At 28.4% G+C, this 15,322-nt stretch overlaps 1 protein-coding gene across 10 annotated transcripts in view; it reads right to left on the bottom strand.

Moving 5' to 3' along the window:
* The window catches only part of LOC122505077 (protein SEC13 homolog), an 84,288-nt gene that overhangs the window by 35,435 nt on the left and 33,531 nt on the right, over positions 1-15,322 (bottom strand). For all 10 annotated transcript variants that reach the window (XM_043616508.1, XM_043616505.1, XM_043616506.1 and 7 more), the window contains exon 3: positions 2,702-3,089. In XM_043616508.1, coding sequence (XP_043472443.1) covers positions 2,702-3,089 — 388 coding nt within the window. The remainder of the gene's footprint in view (positions 1-2,701; positions 3,090-15,322) is intronic.

Below are 15,322 nucleotides of genomic sequence, written 5' to 3'. Positions count from 1 at the left end.
TGAACATATGAAAAATGTCTAAAAAAATATTATTGGTAACATAATTTTAAAACGCTTAAAAAAAGATGTCATTTTGACTATAAACAAATGGACAATTCAATTTGTTAATTTAATTTGTTTATAACATAAAAAAATGATTACTTATGAAAGAAAATTATTTACAATATTATTGGTAACATAATTTGAAAAAAATACCATGCTATTTTGACTTTAAACAAATGAACAGTTCATTTGTTAAAACGATTTGGTCTTTTCCCCCCTTATTTGATTTTTACCGCCAGGGCAGCACACTTTTCCTAGATTTACTTTATGAGTTTTGCCAAAAGACTTAGATATTGTTGACAACTATTTAAAGAATAGCTAGTTCATACAAGGGACGCATGATTATTCCCCAAATGTCATTTTTCCGAAATGTCATTTTACCGAACTGCACTTTTGCGAATAGTCATTTTTGCGAAAAGCCAATTTTGCGAAATGTCACTTTTGCGAATTGTCATTTTTGCGAATGGCCATTTTTACGAATTGTCAATTTTCCGAAAAGTCATTTTTGCGAATCGACATTTTTACGAATTGTCAATTTTCCGAAAAGTCATTTTTACGAAAAGACATTTTTGTGAAATGTCATTTTTGCGAAAAGTCATTTTTACGAATTGCCATTTTTGCGAATTGTCACTTTTGCGAATCGCTATTTTTACGAATCGCCATTTTTACGAATTGTCATTTTTGCGAATAGCTATTTTTACGAATCGACATTTTTACGAATTGTCAATTTTCCGAAAAGTCATTTTTGCGAATCGCCATTTTTACGAATTGTCAAATTTCCGAAAAGTCATTTTTGCGAATTGTCATTTTTACGAATTGTCAAATTTCCGAAAAGTCATTTTTGCGAATTGTCATTTTTGCGAATTGTCATTTTTGCGACAAATACAATAGAAAACTTGTAGGCCTATAAATTCACTATTGTATTTTTCGCAAAAATGACAATTCGCTAAAATGACTTTTCGAAAAATTGACAATTCGTAAAAATAACTTTTCGCAAAAATGGCTATTCGCAAAAATGACAATTCGTAAAAATGGCGATTCGTAAAAATAGCGATTCACACAAGTGACAATTCGCAAAAATGGCAATTCGTAAAAATGACAATTCGCAAAAATAACTTTTCGCAAAACTGACAATTCGTAAAAATGGCGATTCGTAAAAATAGCGATTCGCAAAAGTGACAATTCGCAAAAATGGCAATTCGTAAAAATGACTTTTCGCAAAAATGACATTTCACAAAAATGTCTTTTCGTAAAAATGACAATTCGCAAAAATGACTTTTCGGAAAATTGACAATTCGTAAAAATGTCGATTCGCAAAAATGACTTTTCGGAAAATTGACAATTCGTAAAAATGGCCATTCGCAAAAATGACAATTCGCAAAAATGACAATTCGCAAAAATAGCTTTTCGAAAAAATGACAATTCGCAAAAGTGACATTTCGCAAAATTGGCTTTTCGCAAAAGTGCAGTTCGGTAAAATGACATTTCGGAAAAATGACATTTGGGGAATAATCATGCGCCCCTTCATACAATTAAACAAACACACAGTAAAAAGAAGGTCTTATTTTTAGCCATGAAAGATACCTTAATTTATGATGCAACATTTTTAAGACAGCCTTTGTTTAATTTCAAATCATATTTTTTTACTGAATTTAAAGAGCAAAGCATAGTGATTATCACCAAAGAATGTGCTAAATTTAAGGTAATCATGTTCAAAATCAGCAGATGCATACTTAATATAAAAAATTAGAACTGCAAATCCAGATTGCCTATCTTTATTTTCACGCAAATCGATGAGTTTAAATGAAATCTGTCATTACTTTCAAGACTTGATTAATTCCAGATAGTTTTAAAAAAATTACTTTTTACTGTGCAAATCATAAAACCTTACACAGATTGATTTAAGAAACTGCCGCAATTGTTATTTAAAAATTTTGATAAATGAGCTCTCATTTTTTTCCCAAAGCAACGAAATATTTTACCGAACTATAACGATGTACGATCGATGACAGTTATAGACTTTTTTATTTTGTACGACAGTATACAAATATGTAAGATTTTATTTTCAACGCTTACTTATATATCGCAATTTATAAAAATATTCTAATATTTTTGAAGAATTTGCTGTTACAATTTTCATCAAAGCAGCATTTTTATCAGGAAGCTTTGTAGAATAATAAAATTGTAACAAAAAGTTGCCACAATGAAAGTTGATAAAACTCATCTTTCTGCACGGTGTGTTTGACAGCCTGCATTTTCTAAGAAAAAAATTACACGTTAATGCCTATAAGTAATTCTTATAGTGTAACAAATGATCTTTAAAATAAGACTAAGATTATTAAAAAGCGTTCATTATTTTAGAAGTTGTTCAAATTTTTGTAAAACATTGAAAATGACGATTTTTTAAAAATATCTAAATAAAATATTAGCCAAATGACTTCTAAAAGATCTTGTTCTTTTCAAAATTTTAACATCTTTTAAAAAATAAAAAGAAAAAAATTTTAGTTTCCATACATTTTATGTTTTAAAATGTTTTTCAATCATCTGAAAATGAGTGGTCTCTCAATTTTGACCGGTAGTGTAATTGGGTTCCACATTTGGGAAATGTAATAAAGCCTTAGTTTGATATTTTTGTCTAAAGAAATGAAATGCACTTTACCCAGTCACTGTGTGCTTCTAATTTATTCTCTTCGACCCATTTGTCTCCTTCTTCCTTCCAGATTTTTACTAAGTTATCACAACCTCCAGTTGCAAGTCTTTTAACAAGAGGATTTCTTTGATGACCAGTTGTAGATTCAAATGCAGGTTCTATTGCAGGACACCAGCTGACAGCATTGCAACCTATTGTGTGAGCATTAGCTAATTTTTGAGTGTCCCAAGTATCACCGTTATTTGTCAAAATGGAAATAGATCCATCTGAGCTGCCACATCCAAGGATTAATCCGAACTCATGTGGTGCCCAAGCTATTGAATTCACAGACGAATCGTGACTTGTGTGTTCGTAGATTTTTATCCACTCACCCAGTTCCTTCCAAATGATTACTTTTCTAGAAATATAAATACATAAAGAAAAAATAAGCATTTCTTCAAAATACTTTAAATAATAAGCAACAGGGAATTATTATAAATACAGATATTTATTACAAAAACATTTTGCTTTCTCTTTACGATCAGCCAAAAAAATTTGCTGACCAATTCCACGCCAAGTGATCATAAGAATTTTCGATGATTTTAGCAATATTAAAAATACTTTCTGAATTTGTTCCTATATATACATGGAATAAAAATGTATAAAAGTTTTTTCAAACATTTCAAAATTTTTTGAGTTTCCTATCTCTTACTAAAAATTTTGGTCGGTTTTTCAAAAAAGCCACATAACTTTTTTTCTTGTTAACCGATTAAGATAATTTTTTCGAAAAATACTCATAATAAGAAGTAATTTAAAGAAAAAGAAACTTTTTTGTTTGCCCGAAAAACATTTTTTGAAAAAAATACTTCCTGTAAATTTAATTATGAGAAAACAATAACTTTACAAGAAAAAAATAAAATGTCTAGCGCGGCCTGCCGGAAATCGTGCAGTATTCTCTTATGGCGGCACAAGTTTCATTTTAAATCACTCTACCGATCACAATTCTTTACCAAAACGCTTTTCCTTTTTTTCTAAATCTTCGTAATTAAATTCTCCATCGATTAAACATTGTTTAAACAATTAATTGTAATTTTTTTTAACTGTACTTAGGCCTAGAAATTACTAGTTTCTTCTAAATTGTGCAATTTTCATGAATAATATATCTACTGATAATAAAAAATAATTTATTAAAACATTGTTTCAACTATTTATTTTGTTTACTTTTCAATTTACTTTAGTAAAAATTATAAATTCTTAGTTTTTCTTATATACGCAATTTTTTATAACATAAACACTTAAGTATAATAGAAATACTAAAAATTCATTATTTAACCATTGTTTAAACAGATTATAGTTTTTAACTTTTCAATTGATTGTAGAGTAGAGGGGGGTAATGTAGTGCCGGGGGTAATGTAGTGCACTGGCTTTACCGACTAAACGAATGAATTGAATTACTTGCTGTTGGTATGGTAAGTTTAATGTATCAAAGTATATTAATGTATATCATTTTGGCTTTATTGTGCTTCTTCTAAAAGAAGTTGTGGCGTCACTTCAAAAACACTAGATTTCGAAACCATATTTCCGTTTTTTAGTGACTTGGAGACCATTCAAGTATTACTTAAGCATTTAAGGGGCAGGGGGGTCTAGCTATTGCTTATTTCCATTAGAAAAAATGGCGCTAATGCATATAAAAAATCTTACATGGGGGAGGAGGGGGTCTAAAAACTTGAAAAATATGCTTACGTAATACTTGAATGGCCCCTTGAAGAAAATGTAAAGCTCGTTAAAAAAGTATCAGGTAAGTGCTTTTTCCATGTAAAATTTACTTCTGAACACGAATTTAGTATTGTTTTGACGTTTAATTTGGTTTTTATTGAGATATTGAAGTGGTAGGAGGACAAAAGTTCCAAAAAAAAAGTTCCAGGGAAAAAAAGTTCCAATAATTCTTTGTTCCAAAGTCAAAAAGTTCCAATAGTTCTTTTTTCCAAAAGCCAAAAGTTCCAATAATTCTTTTTTCCAAAAGCCAAAAGTTCCAATAATTATTTCTTCCAAAAGCCAAAAGTTCCAATTATTTTTATTTCCAAACATTTTTTGTAAAATTCAAACTTCGAGTTTGGAAACATTTTCATGCTATATTCACGGCATTCTACTATTTTGTTTACATGTTGCTATGTGAATTTTATGTTTATTCAGTTTTTCAATTCATTTGACGTTTAACGTCGTTGTAACCTGTATTTTTATATTATATATTTTGTTTAATTTTTTTATAAACGTATACAACATGGGGGAAGTGTTCATATCGGGGAGAACAAGATATTTATATATTGATGGATTTTTATATTTGCGACATTCTCCGGGGAATGGTGTTGTTTATTATTCCTGTAAAAAGAAAAAGGAATGCTCAGCCAGAGCTACGATTTTGGGACATTACAATATTATTGGCAGAGTTGAAGTTCGGAGAGGTCCGAAAGACTCTGAACATCAACACGCTCCTGATAGAGAAGAGTACGAAGCTTTAAAAGTTGTTAGTGGGCTTAAAAGAAAAGCAGTTGATCATCCGGAAACGGCGCCAATTCAAATTATTCGAACAGTACAAAATGTCCCTGATGGTGTTCTGGCTCGAATGCCTGATCGAGATAATTTACGAAAAATTGTTCAACGTCAGCGAATAAGAGATCTGCCTGCCAATCCTCGAAATATTGAGGATTTGAGGGAAATTCCACAAAAATTTCGCTTTACTGGAGCTGAACCGCAACAGCTTTTTCTGTTATATGATTCGTTTGAAGATGCAAATTACGGTAACGATGGTGGACGAATTATTATATATGAGGCATTCCATTTCAAAACGACCCCCTTCGTAAACAATTGCTAATGTAAGAAAATTTTTAAATGAATATTTCTTCCATTCTGTAGAACCAAATTACTTTTTATATTAGTGATTTCGAAAGTAGAATTTCTGAACTTTCTGATAATAAAAAAATTTATTTTTTTAATAATTTAATTTAAATAGAAAATTGAGTTTAAAAGTTAAACTTTGAAAAATCTCAAAACACGTTACCTCCGATTTTAATAAAATTCATATCAAACGAAAGCTTGAATATTCTTCTTTTTATTTATCAAACGATAATAATGGACATTTCAGTGGATTTTGAGAAAATAATTAAATTTCACAAACATTTCGAAGGTTATATTGAGAAAACCATTTATTAAGAATAGGGCGGCATTTGTTTTTCCCAATTTATGCATAATAACCTTCGAAATGTTTGTGAAATTTAATTATTTTCTCAAAATCCACTGAAATGTCCATTATTATCGTTTGATAAATAAAAAGAAGAATATTCAAGCTTTCGTTTGATATGAATTTTATTAAAATCGGAGGTAACGTGTTTTGAGATTTTTCAAAGTTTAACTTTTAAACTCAATTTTCTATTTAAATTAAATTATTAAAAAAATATATTTTTTTATTATCAGAAAGTTCAGAAATTCTACTTTCGAAATCACTAATATAAAAAGTAATTTGGTTCTACAGAATGGAAGAAATATTCATTTAAAAATTGTCTTACATTGGCAATTCTTTACGAAGGGGGTCGTTTTGAAATGGAATGCCTCATATTCAACACGTGAAAATTTACGACTTCTAATGGTATCACAAATGTGGTTTGTCGACGGAACTTTTAAGACTTCTCCGGAAATATTTACACAGGTATACTATTGAACGAAAAATTCCATAACTCTTTTTTTATAATCCTACAAAAATAAATTATAAATTGACTTTTCCAGATTTTTGCGATTCTAGGCTCCATTACACAAATTGTTAATGGCGTAGAGCAAGTTTTTGCATTGCCGTACGTTTATGCACTTCTGCAAAATAAAAATCAGACCAGTTACTCAAAAGTATTTGAAGTTGTTCTTCATGAGGCATCAACATTTGGACTCCCAGTGGATTTGACTCAAACTTTAGTCATGACCGACTTCGAAGTGGCGATAATTAATGCATTAAAACTTTATTTTGGCGAAGACAATGTTATTGCTTGCTTCTTTCACCTGCGTCAAAGTATTTTTCGACGTATCCAAGCGGAAGGTCTACAAGAAGCCTATAACGACGAAAACGATAGGAGTATCAGGAATGCGAGTCATATGATGTGTGCCCTAGCATTTGTCCCTGTAGAGAATGTGATTACAGATTTTGACAATTTTATTGAGACTGTCCCCGACACTTTTATGCCCATAGCGACATACTTCGAACAAACATACCTTAAAGGTATAGCAGCCAGAGGACGACGACGAGCTGTTTTACCAAGATATTCCCCTAGACTGTGGAATCAGTACGAGTCCGTCCTTCAAAAGCGTCATCGCACAAATAATTTATCTGAAGGTACATATGTATTTACATTTGTACGTATGTACATTTAAAATAAAAAACATGAATTCTTTTAGGATGGCATAACAGATTTCAAATAGTAGTTGGCCGAAATCATCCGAGCTTATATAACTTTCTGTTGGAAATAATAAAAGAGCAAGGGGAAACAGAGACTATGCTAACCCAACTTAATCTTGGCCAAAAAATTAAAAAACCTCGCCCACCGAGTCGTCAAAAGATAGAAGACAGAATATACAACATTGTGATTAAACACCACGAATACGCTCAAAATGATGATATCATTAATTACTTAAAAAATATCGGGCATAACATAACCTTTTAATTTTCTTCTGCTTTTTATGTGTTTTTCGATTTTTTTTTATATATTTTTACTGATTGCATTATTTATTTACATGTATTAAATTTTTATATTTATTTCTAAATATATTCACGTTGGCACTTGTGTACTTTGGTGTTTTCAAATTTGGAAATTATTGATATTGGAAGTTATTATTTTGGAACTTTTTCACTTTGGAACTTTTTTAAATTGGACATTTTGTTTATTGGAACTTTTTCATATTGGAACTTTTGGATTGGAACTTCTGGTTTGGAACTTTTAAATTGGAACTTTTGTCCTACAATCATTGAAGTCAACGTGAAGAAAGTGCTTGGGGGCATTGTAGTGCACGGGGTTGGGGTCAATGTAGTGCAATTATACAGAGTACCGTAAATATGTAGATATTATTTAACCATGTTTGCGTTTTGCAAATTTTTGCAGTTTTCTTTCAGTTTTATCTAACACAGGACCAAAGAAATCTCTAGTTTATAGTGCTGTCCACGAGACGAGATGATACCATGAAAAGTCTCGATCTCGTCTCGGTTTTTACATGCAAAATCTCGTCTCGTGAGCATCACTACTTGTTTATAGTTTTTTAAGTTTCTTATGTTCCTAATATTATATCTAATAAAATAAAATCGTTTATAATATATTCTCTGCTTTTTATTTCACTAATAAAGTGGTGCACTACTTTGCCCCACAAATTTTAGAATGTCGAAAAAAGTGCCTTCAGTTTTTTGGATATAGAAAAGCTCCATCTACATCTACACTACCGTCGGGAATTATCGGCACGGTAGCACGAGCACGGCCCAAAAACATACTAATCTTTAAATCACGATTTTTTGTAAATACAAATGTCAGAAAATTAACAAATATACCATTCGAAAGATAATTAAATTCTACTATTAATAATACATAACTAAAAATTTTAATAATTTATACAAAGATTGCAGCAATCGACAAATTTGACAAAAAAATTTAAAAAATAAAATTTTTTTGGAAATTTTTTCAACCCTTGCACATTTTTTAAAAATTGTAGAAAAAATTGAAAATTATATAGGTGTGATCATTCAAGTATTATCTTTAATTTAAGACCAAAAGAGTTCAAAAATCTTAATCGGTTAGCGAGATATCATTATAAACGGCAGAGCATTTTCAGCCTAAAACCGTTCAAAATCGACTAATTCACTGCATTTGTCAAAAAACATGCTCGGACGTTTATAATGATATCTCACGAACCGAATAAGATTTTTAAAATCTTTTGGTCTTAAATTAAAGATGAGACTTGAATGATCACACCTATAGAAGTTTCAAATTTTTTCTACAATTTTTAGAAAATGTGCGTTGAAAAAATTTCCAAAAAAATTTTATTTTAAAATTTTTTTTGTCAAATTTGTTGATTGCTGCAATCTTTGTATAAATCATTAAAATTTTCAGTTATGTATCATTAATCGTAGAATTTAATAATCTTTCGAATTATATAGGTATTTGTTAATTTTTTGACATTTGTATTTACAAAAAAATCCTGATTTAATGATTGGTATGTTTTTGGGCCGTGCGCGTACAGCCGTACCGATAATTCCCGACGGTAGTGTATAAAAAAATAATGTACACAATAAATGTAGCTAGAAGCATTGTCTTTCCAACGAGTCCTTATTGATCAAAATTGGTTGAAAATTGCGACCACAGGAGTCTTCGAAAGAAAAGTGCACTACATTACCCCCTTCTACTCTATTGAGAAAAAATTAGAAATTTCGAACCCAAATGAAACTTATAAAAAAATGACAACAGTACATTGAGAAAAAAATAGAAATTTCTTACCCTAAGTACAGTTTATGAAAAAAATTGAAACAATTAATTGTTTAAACAATGTTTTAATAAATAATTTTCTATTTTTTATTTTCAGTAGATATATTACTCATGAAAATTGCAAAATTGAGAAGAAACTAGTAATTTCTAGGCCTAAGTACAGTTTATAAAAAATAACAATTAATTGTTTAAACAATGTTTAATTGAATTATTTTTTATTTTTTATCAATCAAACATTATTTTAATAGATTTTTTGGTTAATTTTCTTAATCAATAAAGCTAAAAAAATATATTTTATGATTTTTTAATACTTTATTGTTATTTAAAAAATGCTTAAAAACAAAAATTTAAAAATAGGGATCGAGAAATCGATGGAGAATTTAATTACGAAGATTTAGAAAAAAAGGAAAAGCGTTTTGGTAAAGAATTGTGATCTGTAGAGTGATTTGAAACAAAACTTGCGCCGCCATAATCGAATACTGTACGATTTCAGGGACGCCGCGCTATACATTTTATTTCTTTTCTCGTAAAGTTATTTTTGTCTCATAAATAAATTTACAGGAAGTATTCTTTACTTTATTGACAATATTTACAAAAAAATTTTTTTTTTGACATTTTCTTGGGGCAAAAAAAAGTTTTTTTTTCTTTAAAGTAGGTACTTCTTATTATGAGTATTTTCCAAAAAAAATGATCTTAATCGGTTAACAAGAAAAAAAGTTATGTGCCTTTTTTGAAAAACCGATCAAATTTTTAGTAAGAGGTAACTCAAAAAATTTTGAAATTTTTGAAAAAACTGTTATACATTTTTGTTCCATGTATATATAAGAACAAATTTAGAAAGTATTTTTAATATTGCTAAAATCATCGAAAATTCTTATGATCACTTGGCGTGGAATTACTCTGCTTCTTTTTGCAGGAAGCAATACATTATTTTATTCTTTGGAAATTTTCTTAACAAATCGATACAGATTTAGTAAATATATATGTATGACAATGTTTTATTTCAAATCATACATATGTAATTCTGATACAATTTAATAAAAATAACTTAATTAAAACTGACATAACTTGCCGGGCTTTTTGGTATACTATTTAATACAAAAGAGTCTTTAAAAAAACTAAATAAAATGGTTTTTAAATATATTTATAGTATTAATTAATTGTATAACTTAATCTTTCAAAATTTTATTACATCAATTTCTTTCGTTACATGCAAAGGTTACATCTAATTACAATTATTATATTCATGTCGAGAAATAAACAGAAGCCGACAAATTTTGAGGCAAATGATTATTTCTCAAACCTCATTTGACCAAACTGAATTTGTCCAAACTGATGTTTTAACAAAATATCATTTAATCGATCAGTCTTTATGGCGAAATGCCATTTATACGAATTGGCATTTTAAAGACATGTCAGTGATACGACTAATTAATTTTAACGAATTGTCTATGTCCGAAGTGAAATTTTTAAGAATTGTTACTTTTGCAGATTTCACTGATTCATTGCCACATAGCTAATTGGAATCTGTTGTATACTTATAACACTGGGAATCAGTGAAGTTTCGCTAATTCAAATTTAGTGAAAAAGGTTTAGAGAAATCCAGTAGAATCTGTGCGCTTTTAGTAATAGATTTTTCTTCGTGTAATTGTAATGTTCGAGGAAAATTTGAATAAGTAGGGGAGAATGGGGTAACCCCGAACACTAAAGCTTTTTAGTTTTCAAGTTTTTTAAAAATAGGAAATAAAAAAACTGAGTCAACATTTCAAAAATAAAAGTTAATCTGTATTAAGTATCATTTATAATTTATTTCAATAGTAAAAACACATTATTATATTAGAAATTAAGAGTTTCCAGAGATATCTGCTGTCCGGGGCTACCCAATTCTCCCCTAACCTTTTAAGAAAAAAATTCTAAGTTTAAAGCCTCTGAGAAATAATATAAAAAGATGTTTAAGTTTCATTTTATCAATTTTATTTCTTTATTTTATTAATTCAAGGGGACAAAAAAGGGAATTATGTATAAAAGGTGACTAACTGCGATCCTGGGTTTCGAGCCCCAGCAGAGTTAGTCCCCCATTTTATCATGGTTTTAAATTTGTTTTAAATTCTAAATTACATGTAAAAATTTTTAAGTAAAAATTACATTGAATGGAAAAACGGAAGCAACACAGTCGACCAAAAAGCGGCCGACGGAAATGTTAGTCCTTTCTTAGAAAAGACATGGAGTGGAAAGGTCGAATGTATCGAAAAGTATCGAAGTAAAGAATGGGCAATGAGAATGTAAAATCTTAATAGAAGGGTGTTTTTAAAATTGTTTGTACATGTGAAGGTGGCGCTGCAGTCGTATGTTATTTAAAAAGAGCACGAATATATAAATTTTATTTTTGTTAAGAGAAAGTACTCATAATAAATCTTATTTTGCATTGTCAAAAAAACGTCAACATTTCAAATATAAATAAGCAAATTATTAATTGAAAAAATTTGAATATTATTATTAATAAAATAATGGACTTGGACAATGGACATATAAAAACTAGCACCGTAGACGGCCGCTTGCGGACGTCGGAGGAGCTAGTTTTAAGAAAATATACATTAATAATTTGTTAATTTTAATTAACAAAAAAATTATAAACAATTCAAAATTCAGTAATCAGTTCGTGCAGCTTGCAAGCGATTTTTGAAAATTTATTTGAACTCAACAGGTCCGTTTTGGAACTATTTGAAAAATCTTCTCTATATTGTCAAGTATAAATAAATAAAAGTTAATCGTGTCCAAATTAATAAAAAATTATTTTGTTTATAAAACAATAACTTTTTAAAAATTAAAACTAAAAAAATGATTTTTTTAAGTTTTTAAAAGTTGAGGAAAAACTAAATTTTTCATTCTTTCACAACTGAGCCTCCGGAAAGTATAACCACACATAAAATTCTGACCGCCATGCTAATTCAATGGGCGTCAGAATTTTATGTGTGGTTATACTTTCCGGAGGCTCAACTATTTTCTAAACTCAATATTTTCAGACTTATAAGCTATTAAAAATAGGCCAAATATAATTGGTCACATATAAAGAACTAAAAAATACGTATAGGGTCAGAATTTCTCAAACGAATCACCTAAAACTAAAAAATTTTCTTTTTAAACCAAAATAGTTTTTTTTTACTCTTAATATCGTTAAGAAGAATCCCTGAAAATATTAAGCCAAAAAAAATTTTTTTGTAAAACTTATTAACAATTGAATTTTTTAGTACTGCTTAGTTAACAAATTTTTTTCTCGAGTTCCAGTTAACGGATTTTAAAATTAAAATATGGGTTTTTTCGTCTTGAATTGCACTATTTGAATATATTTTTTGTTTTTAAATTTTTTTATTTTTAATAATTTTTTATATAATTTGTTTATAAAATGTTAATAAACAAATATGTTCTTTACGTCCTAACAAAAAAATTAAAATTGTATTCTATTCCTTAAATGTCTCCGAGTGGAAAACCGTTTTGAAAAAAATAAGCCTCAATTAGAAAAAAAGTTATTAATTAAAAACTGCAGCTGTGTAGAGCTTTATATGACGATAAACTCGCCCCGCGCACATTGGCATTTATTATAATTTACTGTTTAAAATTGTCTGGAACCTACAAATTTTATCGGATTTTTATGGACTTGGTCTTAAATTAAAGGGGATAAAATTTCTAAAAGATCCCTCTAAATAAAGTGACCATACGTCCCGGATTGTGCGGGACTGTCCCTGATTTTTCCCCTTTGTCCCGCAAAGGCTAGCGTCCCGCAAAACGTCCTGCATTTGACATAAAATGTCCTGCATATCCCGGAAAATAGTTAAGAATATCCTGCATCTACAGGTTAGCACATAGTAGCGTATATAAGTGTGAGAGAGATAGACTTCGTGATATTTTAAGAAAAATCCAATCGTCGGAAACATATGTGATTCAATGTTACAAAATAAGCATAATATAAATATGTAAATGTCATAAGACGAGCCTTTGTTTCAATTCTATTTTTCTATTTTCTTGTGACAAATGACCTTTTTTTTGTTTACTAAATCATATAAATAAGCGGGTGTCCCGCATTGACACTATTTCCATATGGTCACTTTACCTCTAAACCAATTTTTGAATTTTAAATTGTTTAAATTTTTTTGTTATTCAAAGTTAACAATTTACAATATTTTTAGAGAAAATCATGTTTATTTTTTTATTTTTTCATTGCAGATGATTGGAATTAATTGAAATTAGTCCAGCATGACCACCAGACAAATAATAATGTATAATACAATTTATTTAAATTGTTGCAAACAATGTTAATTAACAAATAGACATTTTTTTTGCAAATAATTTTTTTTTGCAGACAAATTTATGTTTATTTAAGTAATCTATGTCGATTTTGATATAAAATTATTTTGAATTTAATAATTACCATTGTTAACCACCAGACAAATAATAATGTATAATACAATTTATTTAAACTGTTGCAAATAATGTTAATTAACAAATAAATAACTATGGTTCTTTTTTATAAAAAAAAATTTTTTTTGCAGACAAATTTATGTTTTTTTTAGTAATCTATGTCGATTTTAGTAAAAAATGATTTTAAATTTAAAAATTATTATTGTTATTGACAATTATTATGAACAATAATCAAGTTTCTTTGACAATTGTAAACATTTTAGGCATTTTTTAAACATAAAATGTTTATATAATATGTACATTCTTTCAAAAACTTTAAAAATTTAGTAGCATAAACAATTGAGGGTCCCTATCAAAAAACCGGTTATAAGATTTTTAAGCTCGAAATAATTGCCCTGTAAATAAAAAATTAAACTGTTTTTAATCCCAATTCTTTGAGAAACATTTGGGTAATCTTTATACCAATACAAAATGTTTTCAAGAAGTTAAAATTTTAAATCCTTTTTTTATTTAGAAGTCGAGAATTTTGAGTCTCAAAAACTTATAACCGGTTCTTTGATAGGGACCCTCAAATACATTTGTTATAAACAAATTATTTACTTTTTAAACAAATAATTGGCTTATTTCTGCAAAAAGAAAAATTATTTTTTGTATTTTAACGAGTTTAAAGCAGGGACCGTCACGGAATCAAAACAAAATTAAAAAATACTTTTGTTTTGATTCGGATATGGGTATTAGAATCAAAATTCCACTCTATTTAGTTCTGATTCCAATATCAAAATCAAAATTCCACTCTATTTCGTTTTGGTTCCAATATCAAAACCAAAATTCCACTCTATTTCGTTTTGGTTCCAATATCAAAATCCAAATTCCATTCTATTTAGTTTTGATTCCAATATCAAAATCAAAATTCTTTTTTGTTTTAATTTTGATAAAATACTACTGCGCATGTATAAGTCTCATTGGACCTAAATTTTGTTGCAAATGTCAAATATATCAGAAGATAATATTGTTTTTACATACGAAATCTGAAATAGAATTCGAATCGACTTCTGTTTCTATAAGAAAACCGAATTGCAGTATTAAAGAATCAGAATCAAAATAGGAAGTAAATTTTGTTTCGTTACAGTATCAGAATCAAAATAGGAAGTGAATTTTGTTTCGTTACAGTATCGGAATCAAAATAGAAAGTAAATTTTGTTTCGTTACAGTATCAGAATCAAAATAGGAAGTAAATTTTGTTTCGTTACCGAATCAAAATCAAAATACATTAATAATTTCGTTTTGTTTTGGAATATCGTAACGAAATCAAAATTTGATTTCCGTGACGGTCCCTGGTTTAAAGTCATGTAAAGCTCTACTTGATTATTGATAACTAGATTATTGTTCATATAATTGTTAAATAATTAATAAATTAATTAATTGTTTAACGACAATGGTAATTATTAAATTCAAAATAATGTTATACCAAAATCGACATAGATTACTTAAAATAAATAAACATAAATTTGTCTGCAAAAAAAAAATATTTACAAAAAAAATGTCTATTTGTTAATTAACATTGTTTGCAACAATTTAAATAAATTGTATTATACATTATTATTTGTCTGGTGGTCATGCTGGACTAATTTCAATTGATGCCAATCATCTGCAATGAAAAAATAAAAAAAAAACATGATTTTTTCTAAAAATATTGTAAATTGTTAACTTTGAATAACAAAAAAAATAT

This window comes from Leptopilina heterotoma, unplaced genomic scaffold, assembly GCF_015476425.1.
Source record: "Leptopilina heterotoma isolate Lh14 unplaced genomic scaffold, ASM1547642v1 Lhet_34, whole genome shotgun sequence".
NCBI classification, from domain to species: Eukaryota; Metazoa; Arthropoda; class Insecta; order Hymenoptera; family Figitidae; genus Leptopilina; species Leptopilina heterotoma.
This window is presented reverse-complemented; position numbering and strand designations above follow the sequence as displayed.